Source organism: Lethenteron reissneri, chromosome 28, assembly GCF_015708825.2.
Source record: "Lethenteron reissneri isolate LAM-NWPU_2019-01 chromosome 28, ASM1570882v1, whole genome shotgun sequence".
Taxonomy (NCBI): domain Eukaryota; kingdom Metazoa; phylum Chordata; class Hyperoartia; order Petromyzontiformes; family Petromyzontidae; genus Lethenteron; species Lethenteron reissneri.
Genome location: NC_083806.1, coordinates 5,356,026 through 5,373,258, shown reverse-complemented (window position 1 = coordinate 5,373,258; position 17,233 = coordinate 5,356,026). Strand labels below are relative to the sequence as shown.

Sequence of the window (17,233 nt, the reverse complement as noted above, 5' to 3'; positions counted from 1 at the left end):
GGTGATGGGTAGGAGCTGGGTGATGGATAGGAGCTGGGTGATGGGTAGGAGCTGGGTGATGGGTAGGACCTGGGTGATGGGTAGGAGCTGGGTGATGGGTAGACCTGTGTGATGGGTAGACCTGGGTAATGGGTAGGAGCTGGGTGATGGGTAGGAGCTGGGTGATGGGTAGGAGCTGGGTGATGGGTAGGAGCTGGGTAATGGGTAGGAGCTGGGTGATGGGTAGGAGCTGGGTGATGGGTAGGAGCTGGGTGATGGGTAGGAGCTGGGTGATGGGTAGACCTGGGTGATGGGTAAGAGCTGGGTGATGGGTAGGAGCTGGGTGATGGGTAGGAGCTGGGTGATGGGTAGGAGCTGGGTGATGGGTAGGAGCTGGGTGATGGGTAGGAGCTGGGTGATGGGTAGGAGCTGGGTGATGGGTTGGAGCTGGGTGATGGGTTGGAGCTGGGTGATGGGTTGGAGCTGGGTGATGGGTAGACCTGGGTGATGGGTAGACCTGGGTGATGGGTAGGAGCTGGGTGATGGGTAGGAGCTGGGTGATGGGTAGGAGCTGGGTGATGGGTAGACCTGGGTGATGGGTAGGAGCTGGGTGATGGGTAGGAGCTGGGTGATGGGTAGGAGCTGGGTGATGGGTAGGAGCTGGGTGATGGGTAGGAGCTGGGTGATGGGTAGGAGCTGGGTGATGGGTAGACCTGGGTGATGGGTAGGAGCTGGGTGATGGGTAGGAGCTGGGTGATGGGTAGGAGCTGGGTGATGGGTAGGAGCTGGGTGATGGGTAGGAGCTGGGTGATGGGTAGGAGCTGGGTGATGGGTAGGAGCTGGGTGATGGGTAGGAGCTGGGTGATGGGTAGACCTGGGTGATGGGTTGGAGCTGGGTGATGGGTAGGAGCTGGGTGATGGGTAGGAGCTGGGTGATGGGTAGACCTGGGTGATGGGTAGGAGCTGGGTGATGGGTAGGAGCTTGGTGATGGGTTGGAGCTGGGTGATGGGTAGACCTGGGTGATGGGTAGGAGCTGGGTGATGGGTAGGAGCTGGGTGATGGGTAGGGGCTGGGTGATGGGTAGGAGCTGGGTGATGGGTAGACCTGGGTGATGGGTAGGAGCTGGGTGATGGGTAGACCTGGGTGATGGGTAGGAGCTGGGTTATGGGTAGGAGCTGGGTGATGGGTAGGAGCTGGGTGATGGGTAGGAGCTGGGTGATGGGTAGGAGCTGGGTGGTGGGTAGACCTGGGTGATGGGTAGGAGCTGGGTGGTGGGTAGACCTGGGTGATGGGTAGGAGCTGGGTGATGGGTAGCAGCTGGGTGATGGGTAGGAGCTGGGTGATGGGTAGACCTGGCTGATGGGTAGGAGCTGGGTGATGGGTAGGAGTTGGATGATGGGTAGACCTGGATGATGGGTTGGAGCTGGGTGATGGGTAGGAGCTGGGTGATGGGTTGGAGCTGGGTGATGGGTTGGAGCTGGGTGATGGGTAGACCTGGGTGATTGGTAGACCTGGGTGATGGGTAGGAGCTGGGTGATGGGTAGGAGCTGGGTGATGGGTAGGAGCTGGGTGATGGGTAGGAGCTGGGTGATGGGTAGGAGCTGGGTGATGGGTATGAGCTGGGTGATGGGTAGACCTGGGTGATGGGTAGGAGCTGGGTGATGGGTAGGAGCTGGGTGATGGGTAGGAGCTGGGTGATGGGTAGGAGCTGGGTGATGGGTAGACCTGGGTGATGGGTAGACCTGGGTGATGGGTAGGAGCTGGGTGATGGGTAGAAGCTGGGTGATGGGTAGGAGCTGGGTGATGGGTTGGAGCTGGGTGATGGGTAGGAGCTGGGTGATGGGTAGGAGCTGGGTGATGGGTAGGAGCTGGGTGATGGGTAGGAGCTGGGTGATGGGTAGACCTGGGTGATGGGTAGGAGCTGGGAGATGGGTAGGAGCTGGGTGATGGGTAGGAGCTGGGTGATGGGTAGGAGCTGGGTGATGGGTAGGAGCTGGGTGATGGGTAGACCTGGGTGATGGGTAGACCTGGGTGATGGGTAGGAGCTGGGTGATGGGTAGGAGCTGGGTGATGGGTAGACCTCGGTGTTGGGTAGACCTGGGTGATGGGTAGGAGCTGGGTGATGGGTAGACCTGGGTGATGGGTAGGAGCTGGGTGATGGGTTGGAGCTGGGTGATGGGTAGACCTGGGTGATGGGTAGGAGCTGGGTGATGGGTAGGAGCTGTGTGATGGGTAGTCCTGGGTGATGGGTAGGAGCTGGGTGATGGGTAGGAGCTGGGTGATGGGTAGGAGCTGGGTGATGGGTTGGAGCTGGGTGATGGGTTGGAGCTGGGGGATGGGTAGGAGCTGGGTGATGGGTAGGAGCTGGGTGATGTGTAGACCTGGGTGATGGGTAGACCTGGGTGATGGGTAGACCTGGGTGATGGGTAGGAGCTGGGTGATGGGTTGGAGCTGGGTAATGGGTAGGAGCTGGGTGATGGGTAGTCCTGGGTGATGGGTAGGAGCTGGGTGATGGGTAGGAGCTGGGTGATATGTTGGAGCTGGGTGATGAGTAGGAGCTGGGTGATGGGTAGGAGCTGGGTGATGGGTAGGAGCTGGGAGATGGGTAGACCTGGGTGATGGGTAGGAGCTGGGTGATGGGTAGGAGCTGGGTGATGGGTAGGAGCTGGGTGATGGGTAGGAGCTGGGTGATGGGTAGACCTGTATGATGGGTAGGAGCTGGGTGATGGGTAGGAGCTGGGTGATGGGTAGACCTGGGTGATGGGTAGGAGCTGGGTGATGGGTAGGAGCTGGGTGATGGGTAGACCTGTATGATGGGTAGGAGCTGGGTGTTGGGTAGACCTGGGTGATAGGTAGGAGCTTGGTGATGGGTAGAAGCTGGGTGATGGGTAGACCTGTGTGATGGGTATACCTGGGTGATGGGTAGGAGCTGGGTGATGGGTAGACCTGGGTGATGGGTAGACCTGGGTGATGGGTAGGAGCTGGGTGATGGGTAAGAGCTGGGTGATGGGTAGGAGCTGGGTAATGGGTAGGAGCTGGGTGATGGGTAGGGGCTGGGTGATGGGTAGGGGCTGGGTGATGGGTAGGAGCTGGGTGATGGGTAGCCCTGGGTGATGGGTAGGACCTGGGTGATGGGTAGGAGCTGGGTGATGGGTAGACCTGGGTGATGGGTAGGAGCTGGGTGATGGGTAGACCTGGGTGATGGGTAGACCTGGGTGATGGGTAGGAGCTGGGTGATGGGTAGGAGCTGGGTGATGGGTAGGAGCTGGGTGATGGGTAGGAGCTGGGTGATGGGTAGGAGCTGGGTGATGGGTAGGAGCTGGGTGATGGGTCGGAGCTGGGTGATGGGTCGGAGCTGGGTGATGGGTAGGAGCTGGGTGATGGGTAGGGGCTGGGTGATGGGTAGGGGCTGGGTGATGGGTAGGGGCTGGGTGATGGGTAAGACCTGGGTGATGGGTAGCCCTGGGTGATGGGTAGACCTGGGTGATGGGTAGCCCTGGGTGATGGGTAGCCCTGGGTAATTGCAAAGACCTGGGTGAGGGGTAAGTGGTTTTATAAATGCGTGTCACGTCTACAGTGGAATGTTGGCCATGTTACAGGGACGGATTGTGAACCCATGCAACCGCACCTTTGCTTTTGGAGCCACAAAAGAAGGATGAACAAGAAGTGAATTTAAAATGTGGAACGGGACCTTTGCAGATGCCGCCATTCCTTTCATTCCTTGCCCAATATAATTGTTCTTGAACTTCATGAGGCTAATATCATTTCATAATGGAAAAGCAATTACACTTATTTTTTTTCTATTTAACTTTACACATTTCTACTTGCTGCCCTCTGCCTTTCCGGTTGTCTGTATTTTTTTGCTTGTTTTTATTTTGCTGCTTTTTATTGTTTTGTTTACTTTGCCCCCCCTCCCCTCCCCCAACCCGCCGCACCCCCCACACACACAACACCTTCCGCAGTCGCTAACCGTCGAGCTAGCCTCTGCGGAGGCCGAACGCGCGCGCCTGTCGCACGAGCTAGACGCCTTGCTCTCGAGCCACGGCGCGGCACTGGCCGAGCGAGACTCGCTCGCCTCCGAAAAGGAACTGGCGTCGAGCCGGCTCGCCGACCTGGAAGCGCGCTGCGTCTCGCTGGGCGGGGAGCTAGAGGCGGCGCGGGCAGGGCACCGGGAGCTCTCGTTGGGCCGCGACGCCCTCCTCGAAGAGAAGGAGGCTTTGATCGCCGAGGGTCGGAGGCTCGAGGCCGAGGCCGCGTCCTTGCGGCAGGACCGCGACGCGCTCGGGGAGCAAGTGGAGAAGGACCGGCAGATCGGAGAATCGGTCGCGGCGGAGGCGGCGATTCTGGCGGAGGAGCGGGACGGGCTGAGCGAGGCTCTGCGGGAGGAGAAGGAGAGGCGCGGCGCCCTTGAAAATGAAGTGGAGGGCTTGAAGGCCGCGCTGGCAGAAATGAAGGGTCAAGTCGAAGCCGGAAGATCTGAAGCCGGCGATCTGGCGGAGGAGAAGAAGAAGCTGTCGGAGGAGCTCGGCGACGCTCGATGCAAACAAACCGAGGCGGATGCCCTCACGCGACAGTTGCAAAGCGTTGTTGAGCAGCAGGCGAACGACCTGACAACGGCGCGCACGAGCAACGCGCAGCTCAAGGGTGAGGCTGAAACGCTGGCGGCTGCCGTCGAGGAGTTGAAAAGCGGCAAATTGCGTGCGGAATCGGAACGGGATGAGCTGCTAGCGTCGTCCGAACGGCTTCGGAGCGAGCTCAGCTGCACCAAAGAAGACGTCGCCAAACTCGAGGCGGAGAAGGAACGTGATGCGGCCCTTCTGCAGGACACGCGGGGTGGTCTGGAGGCCGCCGAGAAGGAGAGAGATGCATTGAAAGAGGCGGTGAAGGCAGGCAAAGCCGAAAACGAGTCGCTGAGGCTGGAGAGCGAGCGCGTGTCGGCAGAGAATGGGCGGCTCGCTCGCATGCTGGAGGAGCTGCGGAGCGACAGCAAGGTGACGGACTCGGAGCGCGCGGCCCTCCTGCAGGAGCGCGAGAGCCTCGTCTCTCGCCAGGAGGAGCTGCTGGCCACTCAGCGGCGACAGGAGACAGAGAGCGCCACGCTACAGCGAGACGGGGAGGAGATGCGCTTGCAGGCGGCGTCTCTGCGCGCCGAGCTAGAAGCGATGGCTGGGAGAGAGCGGGAGGCGGCGCTGGAGAGAGAGGAGATGGCCGCCAAACAGAATGGGGTCGAGTCGGAGTGCAAAGAGTTGGTGAAACAACGGGACTTGCTGGCGGAAGAAAAGGCGTCTCTCGAAGCGAACGTGTCTTGCCTGAGTAAAAATTTGGAAGACGCGGTCGCTAAGCATCAAAGCGATTCGGCCAGGGAGCAGGAGCTGATCTCTAAGCAGGAGGAAATGATACTGGCGCAGTCCGAGCTGGCGACTCGGCACGATGATCTGTCGAAGGAGAACGGGGAGCTTCAAGATCTGGTGTCGGCTCTGCGCAAAGAACTGGACGATGCAGCCTCGAAGCAACGGGAAATGGCGACGAGGCAGCAGGAGTCCGACGCCAAATGCGAGAAGCTCGACACGGAGCAGCAGCGGCTCACGAATGAGTACAACGCCCTGCTGAGCCGCAGCGCTCAGTTGCAGGACGAGACGTCTGGCTTAAGGAAAGAGCTAGAGGAGGCCGGCATCTTGCAACGGGAGGCGGCTGCAAGAGAAGGGGAGCAGCTCGCAAAGTACGAAGCGCTCGCTGCTAAACTGGAGGAGGTGCGAGCGGAGTGTGAATCTGCGAGCAAAGAAAACTCTGAGCTGAAAGAGAAAGTCGTCGCGCTGGTGAGGGCGGCCGAGGAGGCGGACCTAACCCGACGAGAGATTGTCGCCGCGCAGCAGGAGGGGGCCGGCAAGCAACTCGAGCTGATCTCCAAGCAGCAGGAGCTGGAGGCTGAGCGCGAACGGCAGGTCGAGGGGATGGCGCGGCTGCGCGAGGAAGCGTCGTCCCTTCGCGAGCAGCTGGAGGAGGCCGCCGCGGGCCGCGAGCGGGCGACCGCCGAACAGACGCGGCTGGAGGAGGAGCGCGGGCGACTCGAGGGCCGGTGCTCGGAGCTTGACGAGCTGGCCGCGGCTCTCCGCGTCGAAATCGCGGAGGCGGCCGCCAAGAGGGAGCAGGCGGTGTCGCTTCGGCGGGAGGTCGAGGCGAGGGAGGCGGCGCTGGCGGAGAAGCGGCGGAACGCGGAGGGGGAGCGCGACGCGTCGGCCGAGGAGTGCGCAGAGCTGCGCGCCCTCGTCGCTTCCCTGCGGAGCGAAATGGAGGGGGCGGCGACAGAGAGGGAGCGACAGGAGGGCGACGCGCGCGAGCGGGAGCGGGCGGCCGTCGCGAAGGCGCTGGATGAAGAGAGGGCATGCTGGCTGAAGAAGGAGGAGGACACGGCAGCGCAGTTGAAAGAACTCGAGTTGACGTGCTCTGCCAAATCGGCGCAGGCAGAGGAGGTATCTGGGATGCCGCAAAAATTAGATTACACGTCTAATGAGCTTGAATCGAGTCACAATCTGACTTGCCTAACCAGCATCCTCCTGTCCAATTACCTCATGCAAATGTCGTCCCGTCTGCTGACTCTACCTCTGCACGTGTTTTGCTTCTTTGGAAAAAAAAATAACATGACAGTGTGTGCTTTACACTGTTCACATTGTGTTCAATTGGTAATTTCAGTATTTTACTTAATTGAAGAAAGCATGTCCAGAGGGATGTCACATGTCCTCATTTCTTTATGCATTCCACTCGAAAAAAAATTAACACTCCGCGCGTAATCTTTGCTTTAATGAGATATTAACGACCATGCTTTGCCTGTGTCACACTGCTTAAGCACATTTACTGTTTACATGGTATTTGACACCTAGGATTTTCTCCAATCATATTCTCCGGATTGTCAGACGCTTTGGAAAGTAAGAAACACCCCGATAGATTCGTGATAATCTGATGACACGCACGCATCTTCAAATGCGACGCTCTCTGTAGCATCATGGGAAACCGTCCCCCCCAGCACAACAAAGAGATTGCGAGCAGGCTGGAAACAAATAGGTTTAACAAAAATACGACTGGTGGGTCTGGAATAGGCTAAGGGCATTGTACATGCAATGTGGTGATCACATAATGATAGGTTTGCATGGCATGTTGGGAGTTGGGCCTACCCTGCTGTTTGCACGCATCCATCTCCAAGATTATAAACACAAAATAACTCTACGCATTCGTCATTAACACACTCTGTGTGTGACCTTAAAAAACTAATTATAAATATAATAGGCGAAGTTTTGGGCACTGTCCCTTCTTCTTAGCACATTTGCTGCTCAGGTAGTGTTATTATTTTTAGTTTAATACTGGATTATATGATTCACACATCCCCAAACTTTTGCTTCAAAATACAACGGTGGGGGTGAAAATGTGCCTCTTGTAATCCGGAGGATGTGGTAATGAGGTGTTCTTGCCTACTCTTGTCTAGAAATTGAATCCTCTGAAATCTTTTTCTCACAAACCGTTCATTTCCATCGACTGCGAGGCGATTGAGAAGGCGGCGTGATTCTGCACGTCGTCGAAATGATTAACCCCTCCCCTCCCTCGCCCGACCTCCACGCTCCCCCCCCCCCCCCCCGACTCCCCGAACCGCACGTCGCGTCTCTAATAATTCGTCGCGCACAAGCGTCGACGCGCGACCAAACAAACCAATGAGAACACACCGAGCGCATGGAGCTTACATTGGCGCACGCATGCGCCGCCCGGAGGGAGGGCGTCCGGTAAGGAGCACTGCCCCGTTGACTTGAAGGGCGCAATGCTTGGACTTGCATCAGCATGCGCCTTGTTTTTTTTCCGCGCTTGAACGCGACGACATGTTGGGTTGGGCTCGTGTATAATTCTACTGCTCGCACGGCCCCTGACCCTGTTGAATTCTCTCCGTCGCCAGATGAGAAAGGGACTTGGACTGACCCTCCAAAGTTTCAGTAATTTATTCAAACGTTAACCGGTTCAGATTGGCGTTTACAAATGGAGGTTGACGTCAAACTTTAAATAAACCTGATCATTAATATTATTCTAACGGCATGATTTAAATTATTTTAGCTGGATAATGATCATTTATGTACGGGCACCTTTTATTAAGGAAAAAGCGCCTCATTAAAGGAATCAAGTCTTGATTAAATTCAATAGATAATGTGCTTTGGATATGATGCTTAGCAGTCACTGCATTTCAAACACGTCTTCCCTTTGGTGTGTTTTGTTGTTGTTTGTGTCGGTGGTGGCGGTGCTTTTAAACAGTCGCTTAAAGCCAATGAAGAGCTCCTGCAGAAGGTGACCAAGCTGCAGAGTGAGAGAGAGGCCCTGGCGGAGACAAATGCCAGCATCTCCACGACCTTGCAGAAGACCAACGATGCCAACAACAGATTGACCCAGGAGGTAATCGCCGTTTTATTTCACTTGAAATATCGTTTTTACAACACTATCACCATTACTATTGTTAAGCATACGGTACAACGTCGCTTATCCTACCGTCCGTCACGTGTTTGGCCTGACCAATTAACTGCCTGCGACCCACGCGCTATTTGTGCATGGTTGTGAAAATGGTGAATTTAGACCATATATTTGTTTCTTGGTTCCATATATATTTCATTAAAATAAACCCAACCGATGGTAATTCATCTGCGCATCGTATTCTACCCGCCTCGGTGGAACATCACATTTGCAATGGTGTCCAGGGTTATGGATGTTGTATTTTGGATGTTCCCGAATCAGGACCTCTTCACGTGCGTACTCTTAAATCTCTCGTATGCATATGCTCGCTTCTAAGGCCCAGTCAACCATTTTCCCGTTATATAGTATATTTATTGAACTTCTTTCGCACAGTACCTAGCCAACCGTGCTAATCGGAGGTGTACAGCAGCATACACTTTATTTGTATCCACCAACCTATTAGTGCATGGTGTAGCCGTCGTTGGATAGACATTGACGTATCCAACCATTTCTCACATCTGCCTATACCTCTTGTCCCCACCGTGTTGGATATGCGACGTTGTACTGTACAATTTAAAATGAATAACGTGCAGCGCTCTTGTCAAGCCACTGTTGTACGAAGGCCTTTCCACACAGTGCCGATTATGGGGGTTGGCAGACTGCTTCACCACGCTGGTCTGTGCTGTGGGATGGCCAAGTGGGAGAATGGCTCAGGACCGGTTCGGATATCACTCACCACTCATGTTAGCCTTGGCCCAAAGTCAAAGTCTAGGCGGTGGTTTCTTTGGGCAGGGCACCAATCACTATGCCATCGCTCCACACACTTCGCAGAATCTACATATGTGCGTATGTTGAGCTTCTTTCGAAACTATACGTAGTCAACCGTGCTAATCGGGAGGTGAAATCCGCTCAAGCCTCCCGTACACCACGTGTGACCTCGTGTGGCCACGCCCACTTTGAACCCCTCCCCTCTCTGCGCCGCCACCCACTCTGAAAACAAGACACCGTTCCCCTGTGCAGCAGCAGCAGCGTCGAGGCCCTCGGGGTAGCCTCTTCCTCCCCTTCCTCATATCGCCTGACTCTTTGCTCCAGTTTTCCGTTCCTTTTCCTGGACGTGTTTATTTATACGTATGTAGTGGGTTCCACGAAGGCACACACATCAGCCACCCGGCCCTTGATTAGCGGAGATGAAGGGATCCCGCCCGGCGGGGAAAAAACTTTTCAGTCGCGAGGGATACGCAACAAACGGCGGCGGTCATACTGGATACGCACACACCCATCGACACAATATGGACGTCAGGTCCCCTGCCACCGTGCAACCATCCCATCACTCAGGTGGTGATAGGGCGAAGTCGGAACCATCCAGGTGCCCATCCACCTCTTAAGTACATTGTGGATGTCTCCCGACATCCTGGGTCAAAGAAGTTGCGCTTCACGGTCGACCCAGTGTGCAGCACCCTATACTTTGCCCCACAGAACGGCGCGTACCACAAAGTTATAGCGTTGCAATTCTCCATCCCACACATCAGCAGCCCTCCTTTGAGGATTACTAGAGACATTTATAGTCGCCCTTTTCCTCCCCCCCACCTTTCCGACGCGGCGTCTCACTTTTACAGTCGCACGCGTCGGCCGTATCGGGGGGGGAATTTTTTACAGCCTCTCTCACCAGGGCTCGCATCGCAGCGTTAGCTGCACACAATCGAAACAGAGAGGACAAAAACGCGGGAGGACGGCCAGATGGCAGATCAACGCACCCTTGATCCACCAAGATGTTAAGGGGCATTCTCGCACCAAAAACAAAACAAAATCTGTGCAACACAGACAGGATACGGCCAGTGACCTTGAACAAGCACCGGACCGGTCGTTTGTATCTCCCAATAAATCGGTCCAACAACAGATAGGATGCAGCCAGTGACTTTGAACAACACTGGACCTGCCATTTGGATATTCCCATCAACAACAAAACACGGGATTTCCCCCAGGGCTCAGAGCACCTTAACTCTACGGCAACAACAACAACAACAAAAACGAAGTTACAACGCGGACAACTGACACGGACGCCGCAGCCAATCCGACACCCAACGCAACCCGATCCTCACGCTCCGCAACCCGGCGAGGAGTAACGGCAAACAAATCCGACCCGGCGCAAGAAAACGCTGCTTGATATGTCTGCAAGGGCTGGGTGTGGGATGTGTCGCGACTCGCCTGAGGGGGCCCACAGGAGCGGAGGACGGCAGGGTGGAAGACGACGGCATCCCGCGGCATCCTCTTGACACGTGACCCGGCAGGCGGCACTCAAAGCAGACAACGGGGGAGCTCGGGGGGACGAGTTAAGGTCCCCCTCCGCAGGCGTCGGTTTTGGCGGGAGACGTTATTTGGCGGGAACCCGGTCCCTCCCAGCTGACAAAATGGCGGCCGCGCGCGTGGGCCGCGTTTCTTGAGTTTCCCGCGCGCGGGAAACAGCAGCGGCGGAGTCGTCTCCCCGTGGTCCCGGCACACCGACTTCACGCCGCGGTCCCTCCAGTTCCAACACGGCGACCGACGCTACTGGTGCGGCCAAAAAAATCGGCGGGGCGGGCGCTGCGCGTCCGGCGCTCAATCCCCGACGGCGGCCGCGCGAAGACGTCGGTTCCCTCCCGCTGTAGAGCCGCCTTGCAGTCTTTAACTGGGCTGTCTGGGGAATCACCCCCTCGTCGTCCTCTTCATCCGAAGACGCCTTGGTCAGTCGTTTTCGTCGCGTAAACATCACACTACGCTAGTGCTATCACCCAGATATTTTTAGCACTTTTGACGCCAGATGTAGTGGATTCCACGGAGGCACACACTTGAACTTGGAGGCAACATGTTTATTCTCACACCCTAACAGGGTAACTACATGACGTACAACAGATTAACTCGACCACAAGAGGGTAACCACATAACCGGGTCAGTCAGTAACACACTGTCTGACCCACGATGCCGAGCGTGAAGACCAAAGACCGAGGATCGAAGAGACGTAGCACCGACGGGTTGATTCCAGAAAACAGCCTCGATCGGCTCTTGGGGACCTCCCTTTTATGCCCCTGAGCGTGGCCTGGCTCTGCCCTCGGCCATGCCCCGTTCCAGATCCTACTAGAAGGTTCTGGGCTATACATCACATGTCCCTCTCGCCACCTTTTGGCCCCCCTCATTATCCCGTCCTGGTCACGTGCCCTCTCGGGTTCACCCAGACTGTCACGTCCTCAACTGTCCCGTCTGACAGTCACCATAACCATGCTCCCTAGGGCCCCCTTCCATGCCATACATACTCTGGTGTCAGAGAGAGGCTCTAACACGCTCAGTTCCATTTTGTATGAGTAGTTGGTGCTAAACGCCGTAGTGACTCAATATACGTCACTACACGTATATACGTTTCTAGCATATATATGTGTGTGTGCGTGTTTACACAGTGGTGCTTTTAACGTAGGACAGAAGAGCCACTATAACGCACGGCTTTTTAATTACCTTTTCGTATTGCCCGTTAAAAAATATAAATATGATTTGAATATCGCAAGGAGAAATGCAAGATGGGCATATATATATAAAAAATAATTGGCCATTTGAAGTTGTTTCAAAAACCAACCTCACGTTAATTCATTTACGCACCGAATTAAAAAAAAAAAACGGTATACTTCCGTACCTTCCGCCCCATTTATGCTGCCTTCCCGCGCATAACGGTGTATATATATTTTTTCTTTTTACGGCGATCACGGCGCGCTAATGAACGACGCGCGGCACCACGGCGCGCTCTCTCTCTGCCGGCTCCCGGAGACTCGAGCACAACTCCTGCGCCATAAAATGTTTAAATCCCATCCAGAAAGTAATTTCGTGCCTGGGGTAAATGGTGAGCGGGAGAAAAAATTGCTAGGCAATGGAGCAGCAAGCATTGGATTTCCCCCCCCTTGTTCCATGCTTCCCCATCATCCTCCCTCCTGCCAGCAGAGAGCCAGGAGCATAAACGTGCATGTTCACGCACGCTTGGACACACAGCCGAGTGCACTTTGGCGTTACATCCCGCTTTAAATTTTAATTTTATTTTTTATTTACGCTCTCCGGTAACAAAGCGATACGGAACCGGAGAAATACAGCAACAATGAATGTTTGTCAGCGAGTAAAAACCTTTGTGTTTCCCAGGCGTGATCTAGCAAAGTAAAGTCGAAACCAGTGTTGAAACAATGCTGCTAAAAAGATATATCGGCACTCCCGGAATGCCGTGCAACTGATGGATTATGTAAGAAAAACTTTCGATTATTTTTCTCTTTCACGTGGCGAGACGGATATGTGAAAGAGACATTGCTTCTTTATTGAGTTGGGTAAAATAACGAGGTAAACAAAGCAAATCTGGGGGAGAAGAGAGAAAATGATCGGACACGATAGAGAGAGGAGGGGAAAGAAGGGGACGTGTCTGGCCAGGTACTCACGACGGAGAACAAGATCATGTTGACACTGAGTCAAGCAACGGCATCCTAACCCGCTTGTACACCGCCAGCGATCCCTGCAACAGATCCTCCACGTGTTCCCAAGTGTAAACATCCCGCATGAGGTGTTTCTCCAGTGATCGGATGTGGCAACTTAATGGGGTATCCGTATGCCTTGACTGGAGCAGTCTTCAGACCACCGTGGACGGTATGAGATACGGGGAGAGGCTGAACATGACTGGGACTGAGTGCCGCAGGCAGGCAGGCAGGGCAGGCAGGCACTGAGCGTGCGACAGAGCTGCATATCCACCCTCCTTGTGTAACCGGGCGACACTTTGCAGCGAATACTCAGTGGGGTATGCGTGCTTGCAAGTGCGCTGCTAAGATTGTACGCAGGGGCAGAGGTAGGGCCCAGACGGTGATGGAAGAACATTTTTCAGACTGCAAAATTACTTTTACTGGAACACAAAGTTAATCAGTCGGTATCCATTATTTAGTCGGGAAAACTTTATTTAACATAAACCCATTGAGGCACGTGAAACATTGCGAGGGTGACCGGGGGTAAATGACTTGGGTGAACTCATGTTTGGAAGCAAAATCGATTGCCTATAAATTAAGCTTTCGTGGTATGACATTAAATGCATCCACAATGAAATATACAACAAGAATTGTTTATGAATTATTTACCATGTTTACATTAATGAAAAATATCTCCAGCAAATGGTCCGTGACATACAACACATAGAAGCAGAAAACAAATAAGCAGACAATTACACCACCTTCCCATATTCGTCTCGCCACATGAAAAATAAATTAAAAGTGTTCCTTTTTTACGCGCATGCCGTCGGCCGCACGGCCTTTTGGGAGTGTGTATATATTTTCAGCAGCATTGGTTTAATACGCGCAAAATTTAGCAACCAGTTTCGGCATTCACTATCTCATCAACTTAGTCAAGCTCGCTTAAAGCAGTGTCGGTGAGAAAAATTATCTTCTCTATCTCCACATATAATTGAATTTGTGATTTACTTATGTAAGTATGCATGTTGAACTTCTTTCGCACCGTACGTAGCCAACCGAGCTAATCGGAGGTACAACAGGCAAGCATCACAATTCGTGGGGAAGGGAGCGGGGGTGGGGGGGGGGGCAGAAATTTCCCCACTCTCTGCCCCCCCCCCTCCCTCAACTCCCACCGTGGCGTGTCTACAAGCAGGCACAGCTGCGACGCATAGCCGTGTTGGCGCACACCTATAGACACGCGCTGGCTGGGTAATGGTCACAAAGGGTGGCGAGAGGCTCCCGTTGTTAGGAGCCGTATTAGAGAGGCGGTCGGGGGGGGGGGGGTGCGGGGGAGGGTGGTTCCTGCCCTGAAGCATAACCCCTGCAGAGGGCAGCAGATGGCCGGCTTTGGCGACGGGAGAAGGCATTTTCACGGAAGGGACGCGCCAACGGTGCACCGCGCGACTTGGCGGCCCGTCGTCGCCGTTGTAGCGTGCACCAGGAAGCGAGAACATCGATAAATGCGAACGCCATTAGAAACAATTTCGTCCAAACAATTCGTCGTCTTTATCTTCTTTTGTCCTCCCGACAAGCAGACTCTAATCGGATTTCTGCCCGCCGTTACAAGCTGTGCGGCTCGTATCGGTTGCTTTTTGCATGACGCCTCCATGCGGTACGCTCGTTCATTTATTTTTCCCCGCGTACGCAATTTCCCGCCCCCAACCTACTCCCCACCCCCCCCGTAACATGCCGGCTAATGGAAATAGACGCCCTATTATAAATAAATAATGGAGGCGGCTATTTGCAGGAGCGGATTTAGAACCGCGTCGCCGAACGGGGGGAGAGAGCGTAGCCTTTCGGGGGATTCGCAGCAGAATCTTCCGCAAGCGAGAATCGCCACCGTCGCTACTGCTACCGGTCTCCGGCGATTACCCCAACAAAGCCGACCATGCGGAACGATTCCGCATGCCGGTATCGCCGCTCGTTTCTCAAGAGCGTCGGTCAGCAGACTGTTGCAAAAGAAACGTTATGTTATGTACGCCCCATGCATGTGCTACTTCATACCTGCTTGTCTAATGACCGTCAAGGATTCATAGCTGCGTTGCTCTCGCCGGGGACGATTATTATAATGGATTTCGTTTTTGCTGAAATTCCCCTTTCATTTCGTTAACTGTTCGGGCAAACGGAACGTAACCGTGCCGCTCTCGGCACGGCAAAAATTGGCCCTCCCCCGTTACATGTCCCCGCAGGTCTTGACCTGTGGCCCCGATCCCCGTTGCGTTTTTGACGGCCTTAATCAAGCGGCGTCGCGTGTGTGCGTTTCAGCGGGCCAGTGACGCAAATCGCTGCTGACAGTACAGCTTTGGAACATCGCCGGGGGGGGGGGGGGTTTGGGGGGGGGATAGGGGCGGGGTGCGGGGAGGATGTGGGAAGGAGGCCGGAGTTACAGCGGAGGGGGAACGGGAGGGGAGCGAACGAGCGGAGGGATGGATGCATTAACGACGCGGCGATGTCGTTCGTTTAGAGAGAGAAGCCACGTGTTCATCGGCGTCTCGAAACACTCCACAGGGATTAAGGGGGGTTGGGAAGCGCTTGATGTCACTTGCTTAGCTCGGAGAGTTGTCTCCATCGCTCTATTGCCGTGTTTGCTCTGCTCTCGGTATCAAACATTTAATTTTGTCCTTGGAGCGCTTTGGCGAAGATTAGAAGTGCTTAATCCTGCAGACGATCGCCCTACTTTTTGTCTCGCTGTTTGCTACGCAGTTCAGAGAGGGTCTGGTTACGTAAAAAACCCCACGGTCAGAATGCAATTATGTAACCCCTTGCACCGAGTGCTTACCATGCGCCGCTGAAAGGACGCGCTCGGAATCGGTCGGACGACCCCGGTCTCCGTTAGGACCCGCGTGCAGGTGAGGCATTGTATTTGCACAATGTCACGGCGATCGGGTCGCCGCACGTGAACTGATTTTTTTAAAAAAGTGATTATGCTTGTATTTGAGCGCGCGCTGAAATGCCAGCGTGTGCTGCATTATTGGACCCTCAGCTTGCGTCCTGTGGTGGCCCCGGCTTTTTGTCTCCACCGGCACCCAGGCCATGGAAATTCCTTGCCCCTTGGAGGTTTAAACTTGGGAGTCGACTTACTGGGGACCCACTCTTGTCTCTTTCTTTAGCCTCTCTCTCCCCCGCTTACTCCTTACTTATTATTCATTCCCATCCCTTACATGCTCGGCGCTCCGAGAACTATGATAAAGGACACCGTATAAATCCCAAGTATTATTACTTTACGTTCATTATTACTATTAAATGTTACGGCCTATAGCCAGACCGTGAACGGTTTGGATCGCATGTAATGTTCGCTGAAGGCGGATGGGAGTTCGGGAAGATTTGTGTCCATAGAGGCTAAGCCAATTACACTAAATGGCGCGTGCATTTGTGTATGTGTACGTGCACGATTTGAGCGTTCGCAAATGTTGGGCTGGCCTGGCGTGGCTCAGAGGGTCCCCACTTGGAATATGGAACTAAACTATTTTTTTATTTTAGCAGGTAAGGCCCACTGAACTATATAGCTTTTTTTCAGAAACGACCTGGCCACAAATGAGAGTTAAACTAAATAAATGGCTTATCACATGGAAATGTATAGCAGCCAAATACTCTGAACGCATGTTGATTATAAATGTGGAGAAAAAAACCAGACGACCTGGAAAAAAAATCCACGCGTCCACGGGGAGAAAATTAAAACTCCAAATATCTAGGCGTCAGGGTCTGGATCGAACCAATGACCTCCTGTATACCAAGGAAAAGTAAGTAAACATCTCGTCACCATGTCTCCCGACTAAACCAGGTTGCTGCCAAGCATAGCAAGTTGATGTTTCCAGCCCCCACCACCAATGATTTCTCCAGAAAAAAAACGATTCGACTGAATTAGATTGTGGTCATTATTTGGTCAAATTCAACCTGCTGAGAAGTGAAAATATCGGTTTGATGCGTCACGAGATTAACGTTGCTCTCTGCGGCAGGCCGGGTTAGATGAGTGCTGGCACCCACCAACTGGACCGCAGGTCACTTGAAGAGGTTCTCAGAAGTCGTTCTGTGATATCTTCTTCCACGAGCCGTTTTCTTTACACGGAGGTGTCACTGCTTTGTGAGAGATCTTAATGGTTGCTTCCTCGCTTGACATGACACCCGTAGCACAGTTGGAATAAACCAGTTGCAAAACATTTTGCTGCAACACTTAATGCGTCGGATTTCGTCCAGTCTCGGAAGCTAAACTGGTTTAAGGCTTCATCTTCTTGGTTCTTTCGGTAAAGTCTGTTCTTCACCTGAGGACGGCTGCTTGCGTTGT

The 17,233-nt window shown here is 54.0% G+C and overlaps 1 protein-coding gene across 2 annotated transcripts in view; it reads left to right on the top strand.

The window, feature by feature from the left end:
- LOC133348812 (CAP-Gly domain-containing linker protein 1-like) overlaps positions 1-17,233 on the top strand; it is a 77,221-nt gene that overhangs the window by 34,143 nt on the left and 25,845 nt on the right. For both annotated transcript variants that reach the window (XM_061561826.1, XM_061561825.1), the window contains 2 exons: positions 3,943-6,450; positions 8,267-8,404. In XM_061561826.1, coding sequence (XP_061417810.1) covers positions 3,943-6,450; positions 8,267-8,404 — 2,646 coding nt within the window. The remainder of the gene's footprint in view (positions 1-3,942; positions 6,451-8,266; positions 8,405-17,233) is intronic.